This window comes from Microcaecilia unicolor, unplaced genomic scaffold, assembly GCF_901765095.1.
Source record: "Microcaecilia unicolor unplaced genomic scaffold, aMicUni1.1, whole genome shotgun sequence".
NCBI lineage: Eukaryota > Metazoa > Chordata > Amphibia > Gymnophiona > Siphonopidae > Microcaecilia > Microcaecilia unicolor.
Window position 1 is genome coordinate 191,861 of NW_021963075.1, and position 21,576 is coordinate 213,436.

The 21,576-nt window shown below is 44.6% G+C and overlaps 1 protein-coding gene across 1 annotated transcript in view; it reads right to left on the reverse strand.

The window, feature by feature from the left end:
• The window catches only part of LOC115458894 (ATP-dependent 6-phosphofructokinase, platelet type-like), a 47,189-nt gene that overhangs the window by 8,471 nt on the left and 17,142 nt on the right, over positions 1-21,576 (reverse strand). Inside the window, exons 4-6 of the mRNA XM_030188735.1 lie at positions 14,471-14,570; positions 7,115-7,120; positions 6,145-6,250 (exon numbers count right to left, since the gene is read on the reverse strand). Of these exons, the coding sequence (XP_030044595.1) occupies positions 6,145-6,250; positions 7,115-7,120; positions 14,471-14,570 (212 nt within the window). The remainder of the gene's footprint in view (positions 1-6,144; positions 6,251-7,114; positions 7,121-14,470; positions 14,571-21,576) is intronic.

A 21,576-nucleotide genomic window follows, 5' to 3' on the forward strand; every position in this document is an offset into this window, starting at 1 on the left:
TAGCTGTAGTGGTCTCATATGAGCCCTGGCCCAGGGCACTACTTCCATCGTGGCCGTCATAGAGCCCAACAGCTGCACGTAGTCCCAAGCCCGAATAGGAGAGGCTACTAGGAACTAGTCCACCTGAGCCTGAAGCTTGACAATCCGATTGTCTGGCAGGAACACTCTGCCCACTTGGGTGTCGAATCGAACTCCCAGATACTCCAGGGACTGAGTCGGGCGCAGCTGGCTCTTCTTCCAGTTGATGATCCATCCCAGGGAGCTCAAAAGAGCAACTACCCGGTCCATAGCTTTGCCGCACTCTGCATAAGAGGGGGCTCGGATCAACCAGTCGTCCAGATAAGGATGGACTTGTACTCCTTCCTTTAGCAGGAAGGCCGCTATGACCCCCATTACTTTGGAAAAGGTCCGCGGAGCAGTAGCCAACCCGAAAGGGAGGGCTCTGAACTGGAAGTGTCGTCTCAGGACTGTAAAACGCAGAAAGCGTTGGAGAGGAGGCCAGATGGGAATATGCAGGTACGCTTCCTTGATGTCCAAGGAAGCCAAGAACTCTCCTGCCTTCACTGCCGCTATAACAGAGCGGAGAGTCTCCATGCGAAAGTGCCTCACTTTCCAGGCCCGATTGACCCCTTTGAGGTCGAGGATAGGCCGGACAGAACCTCCTTTCTTTGGAACCACAAAGTAAATGGAGTAACGTCCCTTGCCAATCTGATTTTTTGGCACCGGAACGACCGCACCCAGGCGGATCAGGTTGTCCAAGGTCTGCTGCACTACCACAGCTTGACCGGAGACTTGCAGGGAGAGAGTACAAACCCGTCTCTTAAGGGTTGGCAGAACTCTAGCTTGTAGCCGTCTCTGATGACTTCCAGCACCCACGCGTCTGAAGTTATAGTGGTCCACTCGCGCAGAAACGAGGACAGCCGTCCTCCAATCTGCACTGGGGCGTGGACCAAGGCCCCGTCATTGGGTACGAGACCCTGGGGGAGGACCGGAGGGAGCACCTCCGGGACGGCGGTCTCTGCGAAAGGAATGCTGCTTGGGGGAGAAATTCCTCTTGAAGGAAGAGGGGGCAGAGGAACCCGACTTGCCCGGGCGGTACCGACGGGCTTCCTGCAACCGTCCTCTGGAGGTACCGGGACGAGTACTAACCCGAGCCCTGACCTCTGGTAATTTCTTGCCCTTAGACGTGCCGAGATCGGTCACGATTTTGTCCAGCTCGACCCCAAAGAGCAGCTTGCCTTTAAAAGGCAATCTAGCCAGGCGGGATTTAGAGGCGTGGTCAGCAGACCAATGTTTCAGCCAAAGCCACCGCCGCGCAGAGACTGTCTGAGCCATGCCTTTAGCTGAGGCTCTCCAGACATCATACAGCAAGTCTGCCAAATAGGCTAAGCCCGATTCCAGGGCCGGCCAATCAGCCCTCAAGGAATGATCCGAGGGGGAAGCCCGCTGCACCATAGTCCGGCACGCCCTGGCCACATAGGAGCCGCAAACTGAGGCCTGCAAACTTAAAGCAGCTGCCTCAAAGGACGACCTTAAGGCCGCCTCCAATCTTCTGTCTTGGGCGTCCTTTAGGGCCGTGCCACCTTCCACCGGCAACGCCGTTTTCTTAGTCACCGCAGTGATTAAAGAATCCACGGTAGGCCACAGATAGGCCTCACGTTCACTCACAGCCAAAGGATAGAGGCGGGACATAGCCCTAGCCACTTTAAGGCTCGTTTCCGGGACATCCCATTGAGCCGCAATTAAGGTGTGCATGGCATCATGCACGTGGAAGGTTCTAGGCGGGCGCTTCGTCCCCAGCATAATGGCAGAGCCAACAGGGGCTGAGGGAGAGACGTCCTCCGGAGAGGAAATCTTCAAAGTGTCCATGGCCTGTAACAACAGGTTGGGCAAATCCTCTGGGCTAAAAAGCCACGCTGCAGAGGGGTCATCCGCTCCATCCGAGCGGGGATCTATCTCCTCCAAGGAATCCGCAAAGGATCGTTGGGAGACCTCAGACACGCTGCCCTCATCTACATCGGAGGAGACAAAAGTCCTCCAAGGCCTGGAAATCAACCCGAGGGCGTTTACCTCTGGGAACCTCAACCTCTTTATCAGAAGAGGGAGCAGGGGCAGCGTTTTGCATGAGGAAAGCCTGATGCAGCAGCAAAACAAACTCAGGGGAGAAACCCCCCAGACTGTGCACTTCCGCAGCCTGGGCAACAGCCCTAGACGCACTCTCAACCGGCGCTCGCAATAGCGGGGGAGAGACATGCTGCGCATCCAAAATGGCGTCCGGCGCGAAACTCCGTGAAGGAGCCGCGCGGGAAGAACGGCGCTTAACTTTAGCCGCTTTTGTGCCGTCGCCCAAATTAAGGGCGTTCATGGCATTAATGTCTCCAACCTCAAGGGCGGCCCACGAAGAAGCCGTCCGAGCCGCGTGGCCGGCCAAGATGGCGGAGGCGAGGAGCGGGGGATGGGCGTTTATGGCGGGAAAAAACCGCCACGCCGGAGGAACGACCGGGACATTCATCGGTCACTAAACTATCACCCATCAAGGGCGAATCAGGTTGTAAAACCCCCGCATCCCCTCTAGAAGCGCTCCAGTGATCCGGGGAGCGACCCTTTGCGCCCTCGCCCTCCGACGCCATTGCCACGAGGAGAAGAATCGGGGAACCCCCTGCCCGCTATAAAAAGGTAAAATTACCTGCTTGCCGCTCCGAGCTGTAACGAACTGGTGTCCCAGTGAGTAGCTGCAATGAACGTTTAAAGAAACGTCGAATTAAACGCCTTTAAAGACGTTTAAAATTTTTTTTTTTTTTTTTTTAAACGGAGCCAGCGGGAGGGGGGAGAAAAGGAGGGACCTGGCACCACCAGGTTTGCACTTGCTCAAAAGAGCCCTCAACCCCAGGCCTCAACAAAACCTAAAAATTAGGCTTGGAGGCCTAGCCAGAGCTGCTGCTGTGTGTGACCACCACCTGCTGAGATAGAGAACATACTGAGGAGTTTCCGGCAGCACATGACCACATATAGGGAGGCAAAAGTTTGCTCTCTATCTCCACCTGCTGGTAGATGGACACAACCCACCAGTCTATGGATTCATCAGCTTGATGATATGGAAGTGCTGGTTCTGTTTCCTTCTTACTTGGCCCCCAAGCAAAAACTCTTTCTTCTGAGCCCACAGGATGCCTCTCCACTTCCTGTTGCAGCTCTACAAATTTCTTCCATGGAGGCTGACCTTAAGTGGGCATGTCAGCAAGCTTGTCCTGCATATTCTATCTTAGGTCTGCAGATTAGAGCTATCAGAGCCTCCAAGCTCTCACTATCTGGTGCAGAAGTGCTCAATGTTGTTTCAAAAACAACATAAATAGTTCAAATTATATGTTCTCTTTGCCCATTTTCTAAACAGAGTTGTATGACTTATCAAGAAGGCACGATTCTCCCACATCACCCATCTTGCATACAATGTTTTGTATTGTTTTTCAGGATAATATGAGGCTTTCTGAAAAGTTTGTTCCTCATAAGCATCCAATGTCTAGGCTTCCCTCCCAGGGACATCATGAATGAAACAAAGCTTTTAGCCCTTTACAGGGCAGATTCAACCACTACAGAATGGTGAGGAAGCTTTTTTTTTTTTTTTCTTCAGGTGTGAATCTATCAATGTTCAATGTTGATGGTGAGCAATGGACTCTGGCGCAGCTCTGGGACCCATCAATGTGATTGGGCCCAACATACTCCAAGCACCAGTTGTGGGCATCTGCACCAGCTAAAGTGATGCCCCTCCCCCTATTTCCTCTATTATTTCATATGTGTCATACTGAGTGGTTTCTGATCTTCACACAAAAATGTAAGGGAACCGGAGTAAACACGTAACACAGGTTTTACATTAGTTCATTTACTTAAGGAACAAAATTATCTAATGCCCATCTGAAAAAATAACTGCCCTTTAAAAACTTAATAATTGGCAGCAATATCAAAATCAAGCTGTCCCTCTTTAGCTTTATCAGAAGAGTTGCTCTTGAGGCACAGTAACTCCAATAGAGCTCAACTGGGATTTGCAGTAAAGGGCAGTATTGGATTATAAACTCTTGGAAGTAGGGATCTTTGCTATTATGTACTTCAGATTTGTATACAGCAATGGACAACAATGGTACATTACACACAAAATTATACTATTATGTCAAGAGTACCCACTGGACTGATGTAGACATAGCTCATTTAGCTTAGTATCAGGTTGTTACAAATTTAAGAACTCCAGCCAATATTCAGCTGGTGGTAGTCAGTTTTTGTTTTTTAAACACCATTATTGGCTAAATTAAACCTGAATATTTAGTGTCAGGCTATGTCTGGACACCGACATTGAAATATGGATTTCACTGGACAGATACTGGCTGCTGGAATTTTTGCAGGTCCCAGCCAAGTCAGTGGGGACCCATATAAGATACTTATGTGGGTCCTGGCTGAATATTGGCTGGGACCTATATAAGGGGATCAGTCATTTTCACCTTCCTCCCCCCACACACCTTAAATTCCCTGGTGATCTAGTGGGGGACGTTGGACAGGAAAGAACCCCACTCCTGCCCCTAGTGGCTACAGCTAAGTGGGGTGGAGGGCTTGGGAGAAGGGGGTCTATTCATGGGGGTGGTTCATGAAAGGGAATCTGCTAATGGGGAAGGGAGGGGTCAGCTTCAGGCTGCTACCTGGCAGTTATGCAAGTGTTAAGTTGATATTTAATGCCAGCACCCACTTAACTAACTGGGCAAAGTTAGGCCTTCTGTTTAGGTAGTCCTACATGCCTGGTTAGCTGTGTGGGCACCAGCACTAAATATTGCTGGCACCCACGTAACTCCCTGTTCCTCCCTTGGAAGGTCCCTCTCCTGTCCAGACAAGATGGCTGGTTTGTGCTGCTATTTTAGAAGTGAATATCAGTGGCTGGCCAGCTGAGCGTAACATAAGTAGGCAGGACAGTGCCGTAGCGAGGGCAGCTGACACCCGGGGCGGGTCACCGCTGCGCACCCTCCCCTGGGTGCAGCATGGCACCCCCCCTCCGGAGCGCATTCTTACGAGAATTAGGAAGCGAGGGGCGGGCGAGAGGGCCAATTCGCCCCCGAGTGCACGTCACTGGGAGCTGCGTCGGCTCCGCTGATTCCCTGCTCTCTCTGCCCCGGACAAGGAAGTAACCTGTTCCAGGGCAGAGGGAGCAGGGAACCAGCAGAGCCGACACCCCCCCAGCGGTGTGCACCCAGGGCGGACCGCCCCACCGCCCCCCCCCCCCTTCCTACGCCACTGAGGCAGGAGCCTCTCCTTCCTGCTTAACTTTGCTTTGAATATCGAGTCCAGCTGCATTTTACTAAGGTCTCTTCTCTGTGTCAGAATAAATGTATTTATTTTTAAAATTTATACCCTACCTGGGACTAAGCAGTTTACAGAAAAATATACATAAAATAATCATTCACAAACAAATTGAAACATAAAACACCAAATAACTGCTTGGGAAAAAGCTTGCTGGCAGAAACCCTTAAAGAGCATTCATCTTAATATTGTAAAGCTTAAAAATACAACTCCCCACAGAAACCATTCTTATCATGTGGAAAACAACCTGTTTTAAAGCTTTAATCTAAGCATTTAAAAAAGCCTGCATAAACAATTTTGTTTTTAAAACTTTCTTAAGTTGTTGGACCCGCAACAGAGAAGGCACATGCTGATGTCTCTGCATAATGAATTGTATTTGGCGCTGGAGAGTAGAGTTTTTATCACTTGTAAATACCATGGAGCCACCTTATTCAATGCTTGGAAGATGAGCACCAAAACCTTCTACTGAATAGGGTACATCACAGGCAGCCAATGGAGCTGCTTCAACAGCAGAGTAACATGCTCAAATCTGCAAAGCTTTATACCGCGTCATAGCCACACTCAAGTATAAAGCATTGCAGTTGTCAAGCTTCGTTAATATTAATGATTGTACCATTATCTGAAGATAATGTGCAAATGCAGGCTTCAATTTTATCCACATATGCAAACTATAAAATGACTGTACGAGATGACTAATCTGTTCTCTAAACGATAACAGATTCCAAGGGATTCCTGTCTCGGTGACGCTGAGCTTACCCCTCACTTGAACTACCACAAGCCCCAGTCTCGTACCTGCAATAACTGTTTACTTACTCAAAATCCGTTTCAGCCTTCAGCTGCACCACAGGTTGAAAGTGAAGGTTACGCCTGTGCATTCCTAGCAAACAAACTGTGTCTTCAGCGTTAGCAAACACCCGACCTGTAAAAAGAAAGGAAACTTTCTACTCTGCCACAATGACATTTCACTATGAGCAGAACGGTTTGAGAGAGAAAAAAAATTTCACTCGTCCTTTGTCTTATATCTTAGGGGGAGCCTCAGCCACATTTAAAACACTCGGGTGAAACCAAGGTGTTTATGAAAAATCTTTATTCCCAATTCGTTCTTGTATTCTTTAATGTTAGTATATTTTACTGTTTGTCATTATAAAAATTATGCCATTCTGACTATCCATACAGTAAGGGTGTGTGCACCATTCTCTTGACTTACTTACCCCCCCCCCCCCATTTAAGAAGCCGCGCGGCTTAGTAAACCGAGGGGGTGGGGTTTACATTTATAAACAAGTGAATGTTCAGATTATTTGCCTCTATGTTCAGTCATTCATTTTGGTTTGCAGATTTATCATTGGCCTGAGCTGGCAAATCTATTAATGTACAATGAACAAAAAAAGTAATGGTCCTCATAAATGTGAGGAGTTCTCTACTGCAGTCAGTAAGATAAAGCAATGCTCTTATGAGAAGACAGCACAGCAGCAAACACAATGTACGATTATCTCCAGTAGCACATTACATCCTGTTCATAAGTGCGTAAGGGAATAACCCTGAATCCCACAGGTAAACTCATGCCCCTTGCATTGATGAGAGGGTTCACCTTTAACAGAGTGATATGGTCTCTGAACCCACCAAATATTTAATTATGTTGGCTACTTTTAAAATCAATCTGAATTTACAGGTTACATCATAAGAAAATATTATAAAATTAAGTGTGGCCGCACAGCTTTTGAGCAACTTAGTTTCAGTTTAACAAATATTTTAGCATTCCACCCACTAAAAAAAGAATATTTACCTTCATCTATGTATTCCATTCAGTCAGCAAGAAGAAAAAAGGGAAAAGAGAAAAGGAACAGCATTATGTATTTTAGACTGAGTTGCTAAAGTCACTGTCATCTGCTAGATGGTAAGGAAGGCTGGCAGCTTGTCCAGAAATACTATTTGTGAAAACAAGAAAAGAGGCAACTGGCAGCTATTCATTTTGACAAACACGAAAAGACAAAATGTCGTGAACCACCACCTATGAAATGTCAAACAATGGGTTTATCTTGTTTTTTTTAATTGGATCTTTCAATACAAACCTGTTATCCTTTAACGTTTGCTGCACAATCTATTATGAGAATAGAAAACACTTCTGACTTCACATTTATTGTTTTGGTTTTCTTTTTAGAAGAGCACTGCTAGTTTCTAACAGTCATTAATCTCACATTGTTTTCACTAGCAAAGTTGCTTGACAATATTTGCATTTTCTTTTGACAATCATAACAGTTTGATAGCAACAAAAGGGTTTTTTTTTTAAATTTATTTTTAAAAAAAGAGCCCAGACTGAAGTCATGTCAAAGTATGCTTTCAACGGAGCATACGCTTTGCAAAAGAACTGCAGAATGTTATCAACTTTGTAACAAAATTCATCCTGCTCTTCTCCAAGTTTGCCCTTCAGGAAGCTTTTAAAGAAACATTAGGCACAACTGGGAATATTACAGCCTTCAGGAAAACTGTCAAGAATGGGGGGGGGGGGGGCTATCTTAAGGAGTCATTAGATAGATAGGAACATCCGGAGTGGGGGAGTTCAAAAGCAGCGGACAAAACTGGAAGGACATATGTTAAGGGCAAGGAAAAGGAGGTTACTGTGATTCTCCATAATAGCTGTAAAGGTAAGGAAAAGCGGGTAGCCTACATAAACTACAATAAATCACAGAAAGAGGAAGACAAACAATATCTGGAAAAGCCAAGATTCAATGAAAGAAAAAAAAATTACAGTAAAAAAGGGGACAATTTATTTTTAAAGATATGCTAGTGATAGTAAGTGGAGGAGTGGCCTAGTGGTTAGAGCACCGGTCTTGCAATCCAGAGGTGGCCAGTTCAAATCCCAGTGCTGCTCCTTGTAATCTTGGGCAAGTCACTTAACCCTCCATTGCCTCAGGTACAGAACTAGATTGTGAGACTTCCTGGGACAGAGAAATATCCAGAGTACCTGAATGTAACTCACCTTGAGCTACTACTGAAAAAGGTGTGAGCAAAATCTAAATAAATAAGTGCAAAAGTTGCATTTTGTCATTCAAGGGTGACATGGAGGAATATGTTGAACCTGATTCGCTTAATTACTATTTCTTGTCTCTGTTCAGACAAAGGACCAGAAAACAAAGATGGGAATGGAAGTAAGGGTAGACCATGAGCGATTTTCAGAAGGCTGTGCACATGAGGCTCCAGCTAAGCCAAAAGTAGACAAAGCAATGGAGCCAAATGAAATACATCCAAGGGTATTAAAGGAACTTTCTTCCTAGAGTTGGGAGTGGTCCATGAGACCAGGGAAGGGTAGATGTAGTGTCTCGCCACAAAGACATAAGTGAGGAGGAGGTTGGGGACTTCAGGCCAGTTAGTCTGGCACCTGTGGTGACTAAATGAATGGAAACACTGCTAAAACAGAGGATAATACAATTTCTGGAACCAATAGATTACAGGATCAAAAGGCAACACAGCTTTATTAAAGATAGGTCTTGTCAGATGAACCTCATTAATCTCTGACCAGAATGTTGGATGCTAGATGTGAACTTAGAATTCAGCAATGCCTTTGACATGATTTCCCACAGGTGACATATAAATAAACTGTGTGCCCTTGGTATGTATCCTAAAGTCGCTGACTGGATTAGAAACTGGTTGAGTAAGAGGTGTCAAAGTGTATTAGTAAAAGGCATTTGCGTTAATAATAAGGATGTTAATTGGTGTGTGAAATCAGTCGTTAGTCTTTTTATCATTTTTGTAAGTGATATTGTAGAACAGCTTATAGGAAATGTTTGTCTCTCTGGACAATACCAAAATCTGAAATAGGGTAGACGCTCTGGAAGGTGTGGATATCATGACTTCACCACTTCATTCCTCTCCTTGGCTACCACTACAGATCTTATTCAGCATGTTTCTTTTCCTAGTCGCAGGTAATGTCCTTGATTTGATCTTTACCTCCCCCACACTCTCCCTGTACGCTGGTTTGACCAGCTGTTCATCTCTTTCTCCCTTTTCTTGGTCCCCCTTTTGGCTTCTGCCCACCACCCACCTTGACAGACTCCACCCTAGATCTCCATAGTGACCTCTCTGCCTTACCTCCCCCTTCCCACTTAAGCTGTCTTATTTAACTCCTCCCTTCAACGTCTCATACACCATCATGCGCTCTGGCACCTGCCTCCTCTCCTTCCCATCCACATTCTCCTGAGTCTTCCCCTGGGCTCCGCCTTCTCTAGTCTAATGCAGACGTGCTGAATGTCTCTGGCGCAAGCACCACACCACTGTCTCTCGTGAAACTTTATTCACTGTTCATTGTTCATTCCACATGGAACTTTTTTTTGCAAAGCTAAACGTATTTCAACTGACTAATTTCCTCCACTGCTAACCGCATGTAGCTGGCCTTTCGCATCTTGAAGCAACTCTCTCCAGCCCACACAATCTCACCCTACTATGACCCCTCAGTTTTACCTCTATTATGCTAGCTGATGCTTGAATCTCCAAAATTTCTTCACTTTGCTAATCACTTCCCCCTCTACTGTCCTCCATTCTTCTTGTCTGCCGCCTCCTCCTTCCCCTCCCTCTGTCCTTGTTGCTCTCTGCCTCCTGGCACCATTTCAACCTTCCTTCACTTGTAACATTATCCTGTACAATGCAATCCCTCAATCTGTCTTTGTCCCCAGCAGACCCCTGGCCTGCCCATCTGGTTAGTCAGCTTTTCTCATTGGTTTCTCCCCTCCTCCTCCCTCTTTTTCATGCCAGTCTCTCCTCAGGTCAAGTTCCAGCAATATGGAAACATGCTCTAGTGTGTTAATTACTCAAGAAATCTCATCTTAACCCAACTGTCACTTCTTTCACCCCATCTCTAATTTATCCTTCTTTTCAAAAATCCTGCAGAAACTGGTTCTCTCTCAGCTGGACTCTTTCACAGAACAAACCAATGCCCTTCACCCCTATCAAATCAGGCTTTCGCCGCTGTTATAATACTGAGACCATCCTCATTACCCTTAATGATTCTACCTGCACCTCTCTTGACCAACGCTATTCTGTTATTGTAGTCTTACTTGATCTCTATTCAGCCTTCGACATTATTGATCACGTTCTTCTTCTTGCCTGTCTTCACTCCCTTGGTATGCGTGGTACTGTTTTTTCTTGGTTCTCCAGTTACCTTTCTGGCTGCACGTTTCAGTTCTTCCACAGTGGTTGTTACTCCCCAACCTATCCTCTGCTATCTGAGTCAAGGCTCTATCCTCGTCCCCGCCCTTTTCAACATTTTCCTCTCCCCTCTATTCGTGCTTATCCAGGAGCAGGGCTGTGTTCCATTCAATCAGGCTGACAACATTCAGATCCTATGTTGCTCTACTGCCCCTGCAACTGCAACTACTCAAGCCATTCTTAAATGTCTGTTTATCCAAAGTTTCCTCTTGGCTCAAAGATAACCACCTGTTCCTCAATACCGCTAAGTGTGAAGCTCCCTCTCTCTCATATCATCTCCTTCCTCCCTGCCTCTATCCCCTTGATCTGGAAGCTCACCCTCTCCCTTTTATTTATTCGAGACATTTATATCCCACATTATCCCAAATAAGTTCATTAAAGCATCAATTCTCTTGGTTTCACAAATCAAACAACATAAGTCCAGTTAAAAAATATAATACAGACTGGACTTAGTTTTCTATGATTTGTATGATTTTAATTAAATTATTTGTTTATGTACTCATTTTTACCCCTGATGAGGCCTTTGGGTGAAACGTGACCAAGTCAAGTGACTTTAAATAAAACTACTCATCTCTTTAGACTGCTGACCTGTTGTTTGTCTATTGCTATGCTTTGCTGTGAACCATCACCTCTTATTATTCATTAAGCAGGCATTACATCCCTTTTTTATCTGTCTTCAGCCAATGACAGATATACGATTAATGTCTATGGACACAAACCAAGATGGAGTTTTCGGGACATAAGTCATGAGGTCTCTAGCCTGGCAGAGGGACCAAAAAGATGTCACAGAGAGGGTTTCCACTGGGGGGGGGGGGGGGGCAGCAAGGATCTCTCTCAAGGCTACGGTAAGAGACTTCCATTCAGATATACAGCATCAAAAATGCTGCAACAGTGAAACTGTATTAATTGGACTCTTTGAACAGTACTGGTTTGACAGCTAGCAAAGTCTATGTCAAGGAAAAGTGTTCTAGGGGTGATCCGGGAAATCACAGACCACTAGGCCTGACATCGGTGGAAACTCTTATAAAGAATAAAAATTACAGAACACAGACAAACATTGGTTAGTGTGGTGGACTTTGGTCCTGGGGAACTGGGTTTGATTCCCACTGCAGGCACAGGCAGCTCCTTGTGACTCTGGGCAAGTCACTTAACCCTCCATTGCCCCAGGTACAAATAAGTATCTGTATATAATATGTAAGCCGCACTGAGCCTGCCATGAGTGAGAAAGTGCAGGGTACAAATGTAACAAAAAAAACAACAACAAAACATGGTTTAATGGGACAGAATCAGCATGGGTTCAGCAAAGGGAAGTCTTGCCTCGCCAATTTGCTTCATTTCTTTGAAGGCATTAATAAACGTGGATAAAGGTGAGCTGGTCGATGTAGTATATCCGATTTTCAGAACGCCAAAGTTCCTCATGAGAGACTTCTCAGAAAATTTAAGAGTCGTGGGATAGGAGGAAAGTTTCTGGTGTGGATTAGGAATTGGCTATTGCTAGAAAATAGAGTAGGGTTAAATGGTCATTTCTCCCAATGGAGGAGGGTGGAGTGCCGCAGGGATCTGTATTTATAAACGATATGGAAATTAGGACGACGAGTGAGGTGATTAAATTTGCGGATGATACAAAACTATTCAAGGTTGTTAAAACAGAAGTGGACTGTGAAATTGCAGGAAGACCTAAAGAAATTGGAAGACTAGACATCCAAATGAAGAAAGGTTTTCTTCATTCAACTTGTAAATAAACTCTGGACTTTGTTGCCAGAGAATGTAGTTAAAGCAGTTAGCGGGGTTTAAAAAAAAAGGTTTGGATGGCTTCCTAAAGGAAACATCCACAGAACATTATTAAAATAGACCTGGGGAAAATCCACTGCTTATTTCTAGGATAAGCAGCATAAAATGTATTGTACTTCATTGGGATTTTGCCAGGTACATGTGACCTGGATTGGCCACTGTTAGAAACAGAATACTGGGCTTGATGGATCTTCGGTCTGTCCCAGTATGGCAATACTTATGTACTTACGTAGTAAAAGCAGTTAGCGTATCTGTGTTTAAAAAAGGTTTGGACACATTCCTGGAGGAAAAGTCCATAGTCTGCTATTGAGACAGACATGGGGAAGCAACTGCTTGCCCCAGGACTGGTAGCATGGAATGTTGTTCCTAATTGGGTTTCTGCCAAGGTACTTGTGACCTGGCTTGGCCACTGTTTGGAAAACAGGATACTGGGCTAGATGGACCATTGGTCTGACCCAGTATGGCTACTCTTATGTTCGTATGTAAAACCTACAGAGTAAAATAAATAAAAGATTCTTTATATTCTTAGCAATGAAAATGATAAATAGGGAGGAAAAAGCCTCAAGAAGTTCACAGCTATTAACTGAAAGAGCAGGGCTTCATCATCATTGGCAAAAAATCTCTCTAGTGAGTTAAGTGCAAATTGTGAAATCTAAACAGATTTGTCAAAAATTCCAGCTTAAAATACTTAGCTGCAGAGTCTCTTTCTTCCAGTTACACTAAAAATCGGACCGTGACCAATGATGGCCAGCATTTAGTTGAGCTGCTTCAGGGTGAACCGGTCAGAAAATCAATAACTGCAATAAATTTTCTGCATGTTTGTATCTATATTTCCTGATATATGCATATATCTGCACAATGTCTGAAAGAAGTTTTTGTATGGGATTGTTTCTATTTTTTTTACATTTGTTTTTGTTACATTTGTACCCTGTGCTTTCCCACTCATGGCAGGCTCAATGTGGCTTACATGGAGCAATGGAGGGTTAAGTGACTTGCCCAGATTCACAAGGAGCTGCCTGTGCCTGAAGTGGGAATTGAACTCAGTTCCTCAAGACCAAAGTCCACCACCCTAACCACTAGGCCGCTCTTCTGCCTCTACTTAACATATGCAGTCAATTTACTTTGTAATGGTGTATTTCATTTGACATTGTTGATCTCTTAATACAAGGACAGTCTTCAGCCTGGATTCAATGGGTTTTAAAAGTGGCTCAGGGGCTCAATCCAAATGCCAGACTTGAGCAAGTGAAGATGTTTCCCTAGAGGTAGTTACTTGTTTTGTTTATAAAATGAGCTACAAATGAGTGCTAGAACCACCTTATACTATAAGTGCAGCCAATTCAGGAGTACAACCAATGTTTCAAAGTAGATGGACATTACCAGAGGATTAAATATAACTGGTCCTGAATCACGTATTTGAAGCCCTGGCTTCAACACACACACACAGATATATATATATATATATATGTCAACACACACACACAGATATATATATATATGTATTCTGGGGCATCTATATATGTAAACAGTGATGTTTTGAAATTGCCATTCACTTATGTAAGCAAGTTACACCATGTAACTTGGAGGAGTGGCCTAGTGGTTAGGGTGGTGGACTTTGGGCCTGAGGAACTGAGTTCAATTCCCACTTCAGGCACAGGCAGCTCCTTGTGACTCTGGGCAAGTCACTTAACCCTCCATTGCCCCATGTAAGCTGCATTGAGCCTGCCATGAGTGGGAAAGCGTGGGGTACAAATGTAACAAAAAATAAGTGCCACTATTTATATGTGTATATGCCTTGAAAGGCTTATAAAACCACATCCTAATGCATTAAAGGAAGTGTAATATAGCTTTTAGCTGTTAAGGACTATTTGGTACAATCAACCTGTCCAAATGCTTGTCTGCTACTGCTTGAGAGATATTACTTTGGACTAAAACATAGCTGAAAACCTTTAAAAAACTGGGCCATTTATTTTTATCATTATAGCAACAGAACTAATGTGGAATAAGAGTGCCTCTTTATTACAAGCAATACCTTGTTGAAACTTTGTGATGTAAATTTTAAGGAAACCTTTACACTCTAGGCAAACACCTGCTCTGGCTGTTGTCCTTAACCCAGGAGCTGCTCCATAAACATGACATAGTATTTATTTACCTTGTCTGTAGTTTTCCTTTAGTTTTCTAGAGATCCATTGTATGGCTTTTGCAGAAATTTTGGTTCCAAAGTTTCTGTCGAAAGGGGATGGTGCACCTCCCTGTAAGAATTAGTACAGTTTATTTTTTAAGTCATGTGTTTTTACCCAATAAATATGGGTGTTGAGAACAATTTTAATGCATGGTCACTCTCGAACTGTGCAACCCACAAACCTATTTGGATTAGCAATATGAAGAAAGAAAAAGAAATATAATTTCCATACACTGCAGTAACCATTACATTTATCATTCTACTTAACACAGATCAGGAAATTTGGGGCAATGGTTGATTTAACAGCCACAAATCGGAATTCCTTTGCAAGTACTCTGTCATACAAATGATATCTCTCAATGCCTGTTTGCCAATGAGCTTCTCCCTCCTGAACCTCTTTTCCTGTCTTTTTTGCCCCATACCTCTTCCATTTGTGTTCCTCCAATATAACTGCAGTTCTCTTTATATTATGTAGTGTTATGACTGTGTAATAGAATGCTGAGTTATGCTTTATGAGGTGACTAGAAAAACATTTCTTGGCTTTTGTTTTATGAGCCCAACTGGATTGTTCGACCTGCTTTCAAATTCCATTTCTTAAAAGTTTGTTTTACCTGGTCCACGTCCCATCCATATGACCATCTTACTAACCAATGCCAGCAGAGTTATTAATTTGTTCCTGTAGGAGTACATGAACTGGCTTATAGCCACATTATTCCTTGAAATACTCCTAACTAGTGCACCAAGAGAAATGCACCACTGTGATCTTTAAATTAGTGAAGCCCTGCAGTTGCAGATATCCATCTCTCAGGTGCTACTGGAGGTCTAGCCCAGTGGTTAATGCAGCAGGCTAAGAACTACGGAAACCAGAGTTCAAATCCTTCTTCTCCCACTGATTGTTACCTTGGACAAGTCAGTTCCCCCTCCTCTGTCTCTGGTATGTAGTCAGAGCTTCATTTATTAACACACTAAGGGCCCTGTTTACTAAAGTGTGTTAGTGTTTTTAGCGCACCTAGACAGACCACACGCTAATCATGTAGGCACCTATAGGGATATTGTAGGCATGTACATGGTTAACACACATTAAAAACATTAATGCAGCTATAACGCTGCTTGGTAAACAGGGCTCTAACTAACATTAGACCATTTTTCTCAATCCGGTGTATTTGCTGACTATGGGGTCCTTTTAACTAAGCTGCGATAGAAAGTGGCCTTGGCATGCCCTTACATGGATCTTCCCCGCACACTGAGGCCATTTTTAATGCAGCTGGAAAATGGCCGCATTTTCTTTTTTTTTTTTAAAATTTTAATGGCAATGCATTATTTTTGTCATTTGAATTGAATGCTCTGATATAGCAGCTTAGCTGTTAGTTTGAACTGCAGTTTGGAAAAGGGATAATTGACAATCATTGCAAAGAGTGGAGGTTTTTTTCCTATGATGTACTGCTTTGCTTTAAGCTCCTTTAAACTCATATAGCTAAATGAGAGCAAACACTGAGGTTTTTCTCCACTATAATTTTTAAAGTACAAGGATAGTTAAAAGCAGTGGTGTGCTGGAGCGGGCTCGCGAGAGCCGTTTGTTAAGTTTTTAAGAATTTTGGGAGCCAGTTGTTAAAGTAGGCCTCCCCATGGCTATTCTAACAACTGACTCCCAAAATGTAGGCTTGGGCCCCCTCCTGAATTCTCTTTTACTTTGCTGGCAGTGATGCTGGCCCCACCAGCCAAGTAAATAGACTGCTGCTGCTCCATGCTCCTTGTTTCTGACTCTGAGCATCAGGCTGGGACTTTTCATGCAAGCGCAAGAAGGTTCCATCATGCTGCTCAGAGCCAGAAACAAGCAGCAGAGAATGGTGGCAGTCCATTTATTGGCTGGTGGTGCTCGGCAAAGGTATGCCTAGCGTGCCCGCACAAGGGAGGGGAGAGGCAGGTATTCCCCCCTCCCCCCAAATTTCAGGGCCGGCTATGTCTGGAGAGAGAGCCCATTGTTAAAAATTTACCAGCACACCCCTGGTTAAAAGGCAGTTCTTACCTCACTGGCTGCTGCATTAGACACAATTTGGATTTATTAATTTTCTGTGCTTTATATTTTTTCACTCCATTTTGGGTTTATTCATGTGCTATTTTCCCATTTTTAGTGTGTGGGCATCACTTTCTCTTTTGTAGACGGTAAAGGCTCATACTAATCCTGCTCTACTCAGCATATGGTAATGTAGATGCACTTACTGATTAGCGCAGAACAGCCTAACCTGTCCCTCAGACATGCCCCATCTGTGCTAAAACAAAATATTTTTAGCATGTGGTTTGCACATGCAGCTCCAAAAATGACCACAGGACACCTGAGCATGTCCCACAGTAACTGCATGTTAGTGTTTCCACAGCTTACTGAAAGGACCTCTATGTGCTTAACCTCAATTAACATGAATTAATATTAACACACATTAGTAAATGAGGCCATTAGATTACAAGCGGTCTGGAGCAGTGAACTATTCACACGACCTGTGATCTGCAACTCACCTTGAGCTTAGCTTTGGAGAGTCAAGTAGTTAAATCTAAACTAAAAATCCAAGGACTGTAACACCATGAAACAAGAATTGGTGTCAATGTGCACATTCACACTGACCCACTATCAGTGTACCCATTACGTCTTCGCTGCTTACTCCACTGAAACTAATTTCAATACGGTCCTAACAGGATTTTTTATGGTATTAGGAGTATCTGTATTAAATGCTGTCTCCTATTTTTCTATAGGAAACATGCTAAATAAGTAGGGGGCCCTATAGGCGTCCAGTTCTTCAGTAGCAATGTACTTTTTGGGCACAAAATCTGAAACCGCTAGTAAATTAAAACTCCATTAATCCTGCAGAGCCTTCACCAGAGGTACACTTTGTTGACTCTGGCGCTTCGTCAGTTTGTCGTATTACATTGTCCAGTATCATAATCATCGTATTCAAAGACAGGGCTGGTCTTAGGCAGAGGCGGCCGCATAGGGCCCCGCGCGGCGCGCCTTAATTCTGCCTCGCTCGTGCCTCTGCTCCGACCTCCGCCGCTGCTCGCCTTAGTCGCCTGAGATGATCCCCACTCCCGCAGCTCAGCCGCTCCGCTCCCGCCACCACCGGTGCGGCGCCCACCCCCGGCTTGGGCCCGCTGAGCCCGCCGTCAGCTCCCGAGTCCCCGGACCCCAGCGACTGAGCGATACCAGCGAGTCAGCCCAGGCAGCGACGGCCCCGCCCCCGACGGCGACGACAGACAGTTGCAGCGTGACGGCTCACCTCCAGGCTCCAGCTTCCCGCTCAATGTCCCGCCTTCTGATGTATTTCCTGTTTCCGTACGTGAGGGCGGGAGTCACTGAGCGGGAAAAGCTGGAGCCTGGTCGGAGTTGGTGAGGACGTGAGGTGAGCCATTGTTGCTGACGCCAATAGTTGTGCACTTACGCCAAATCGAAATTGGATTCCATGCAGGCAGGAGATCAGGAGAAGTGTCTCTCTCATCTAACGACGTTTGCGGACGGTGCAAGGGTTGGAAATGTCTGCCTCCCTGAGAGGAATTTGGCCCAACAACATTAGTTGCTGGAGAAGCTGAGCAAGTAAGATCTTCTGGCTTGGAAGAGACTGTTTCTAACATATCTGGGTTATTTTCACATAGATCTGCAGATATTTCTCCTGATAAAAATTTGGATGGCAATAGCAGATTTAGCTAAAACACTGCTTCCAGTAATTAATGATATGACATCTCGAATTAATCATTTGGAAGCTAGACTGCAATCACAGGAAGAAAAGATTACTAAGCTAAAATCTGAGAATGGAAATCATGAAGAAGCAAAATCTGATATAAAGTAGGTACAATTAGTTCAAACTATTTTAGTAACTGATGTGGCTACTTGCCTCTCTGGTTTGATGGATTACAGAGTAATAGGGGAATTTGAAAGTACTGGATCTTTTCTTAATATTTTTCCTTTATTCTCCTTTGTTATGAGAATTGGAACTACTAATTGTAGTGGAATTTCTGGGGAGGGGAGGTTTCATGATAGCATTGTGCTTATTATTTCAATCAGTTTTTTGTACAAGTTTAGCTTCATTTGTCTTTACTTGAAATTTCATAAATAAAAAAAATGTCTAAAAATGGAATAATCTTATCAATGGGGTGGGGCTAGGGTGGGGTGGGGCCCCACCAAATTGGTCTGCATAGGGCCCTGCACTTGCTAAGACCGGCCCTGTTCAAAGATGTTTCCAGTGGTATTTAATCAACATCCTGCTCAGCCAACACCAAAGCAAAGAATTCAAGTAATGGACCCTTTACTAATAGTGAATGCTAATGGCATTACCATGTGTTCTCTGCAGCAGGGCCCATAAAAATCAAAGGGAAAGGGCAGGAGGTGCTGCACACCAATGTCATTAGTAAATGCCCCCCCCCCCTTTCCAAACAGTCATAGAGTGGTCCAATTAATTCCCTCACAGTCTTCATGTTTCAGATATATCGCAAACGCTACTTTTTATTAGTCTTTGCCTCAAGGACAAGCTTTGTAAATTCTTTCTTGGCATACCTTGTTGTTAATTTTACATCCAGTTTTCCAGGACTTTTGCTTCCAATTTTCCTCATTTGAATATGCCATCCATTTTTTTAAAAAGATGTCACTGACTTTAATTGCCTCTTCAACCCTACCACACATACTAAGGCTGACACTTTTCCAGTCTTCCTTTGAATACATTTCATCTGAGCTTCCAAAATGGTATTACATAATCCTCACCCCTCAAGTAATCGCTAAACCCTTGCTAGTTGCTATATTTCTAATTTCTGCATTTTAGCATAGTATCCTTTCTGTAGGCTAAATGCTACTGCTTTCATTATGCCAAATTTTACTTTATGAGCACTACCATCAAGCAGCCCCATCACCATTAACCCTTGTACCAAATTTTGTGTTCCACAGAGAACCAAATGTAAAGTAGTTCCCTCCGAGTTTCAGCTTTTTAAAGCGAATGCTACCATGTTAATGTACTGGTTCCACTGTCTTAAACAGTGCAGTGAGGATGGCATCAACCATTATAATTAAGAGAGGAAATGAACAGATTCTACTTCATAAAGTTTATGTGCCAAAAACACTGCAGCTTAAGTCATCTATGTACCTCACACATCCTTCTTACGGTTCACAAAGAATGTTTGGCAATCTAGAAGGGGTAGCTATTAAATGGTCAGTGATCTTAGTCAAAGTGTATGGGGACAGACTTTGGAAGAAAGGTGGGAGAGAGGGAAATATGATAGAAACATTTCAATATCTTGGGGCCATAAATGCACAGGAGCCGAGTCTATTTGAATGAAAAGAAAGCTCCTATGAAGGGCCATAGGATGAAGGTGAATGGAGACATACTCGGGAGTAATCTCAAGAAATATTTCTTCACTGAAAAGGTTGCGAATGTGTGGAATGGCCTCCTGGTGGAGGTGGTGGAAAAGACTGAATTCAAGAAAGGATGGGACAAGCACATGGGATCTTTAAGCTAGAGGGAAAAATAATAAATGGTAGAGATGGACAGACTGAATAGGCTATTGGGCTCATTTGCGAAAGAGAAGGACGTCCAAATCGGTATAATCGAAGCTCGATTTAGGACATCTTCAACTGTAGTCCGTCGCAAGGACGTCCAAAGTTCAAGGGGGCGTGTTGGAGGCATAGCGAAGGTGGGACTTGGGCCTGCCTAACACTTGGACGTCTTTGACCCATAATCGAAAAGAATAATGGCGTCCCTGATGGAACACTTGGATATTTTCACCCGGACCTGTTTTTCTTACGACTAAGGCACAAAAAGGTGCCCGAAATGAACAGATGACCACTGGAGAGAATCGGGGATGACCTCCCCTTACTCCCCCAGTGGTCACTAACCCCCTCCCACCCTCAAAAAAACATCTTTAAAAATATGTCGTGCCAGCCTCAGATGTCATATTCAGGTCCATGACCGCGCATGCAGGTCCCTGGAGCAGTTTTAGTGGGTACTGCAGTGCACTTCAGACAGGCAGACCCAGGCACTTACCCCCTCCCCCCCACCTGTTACATTTGTGGAGGAAACAGCAAGCCCTCCAAAACCCACCACAAAGCCATTGTACCCACATCTAGGTGCCCCCTTCACTCGTAAAGGCTATGGTAGTGGTGTACAGTTGGGGGTAGTGGGTTTGGGGGAGGGGTTGGGGGGCTCAGCACATAAGGTAAGGGAGCTATGTACCTGGGAGCAATTTATGAAGTCCACTGCATTGCTCCCTAGGGTGCCCAGTTGTGTCCTGTCATGTCAGAGGGACCAGTGCACTACAAATGCTGGCTCCTCCCATGAACAAATGGCTTGCATTTGGCCGTGTTTGACATGGACGTCTTTGGTTTCGAAAATCGCCGAAAATCAGAAACGTCCATGTCTAGGGACGTCCAAACCTAGGGATGGCAAAATTTAAGGATTTGGATGTCCCTGACGGTATTTTCGAAAAGAAAGATGGACGTCCAGCTTGTTTTGAAAATACGGGTTTCCCTGCTCCTAGATTTCGTCATTTTGCAAGGACGTCCAAACTGCAACTTGGGAGTCGAACAGCGACAAGATGGCCGATCAGAGCAGGCGTATGAGTTTGAGCTCCTGACTTACCAGATTGTAGTTCGAGAAGTTGGATCCGTACCCTGTGCTGGTCATGGGGAAACGGAAAGGAAAGCCCAAGGAGACGGCCTCCTCATTGCCTGGGATTGTTCCCCCCTCTCACAGTTCTGGATCAGTTCGGGGTTCAACCATTGGTCATGCGAATACCCGCTTCGGAACGTTCCACAATGGTATCGACGGAAAACAGCGCAGAGGCGGTCTCCTTGAGCCCGCCAGGGAACACAATCCCTCCACGACCCGGATGTAGAACGACTCTGACGGCAAGGGTAGAAGGAACACCCGAAGTGGAAAAGAACCTACCGCCCTCAGGAGGCCTCGTCACTGATCTTTCCCTGTTTGGAACGGAACAACAGACGGTTTTGACAACTTCTACCCCCTATTCCAAAGGGAACTACATCGGTGTTACGGGAGGTGAAAAGACCAAGTGTAATGACTTTAGACTCTTTATGGGACGCCATC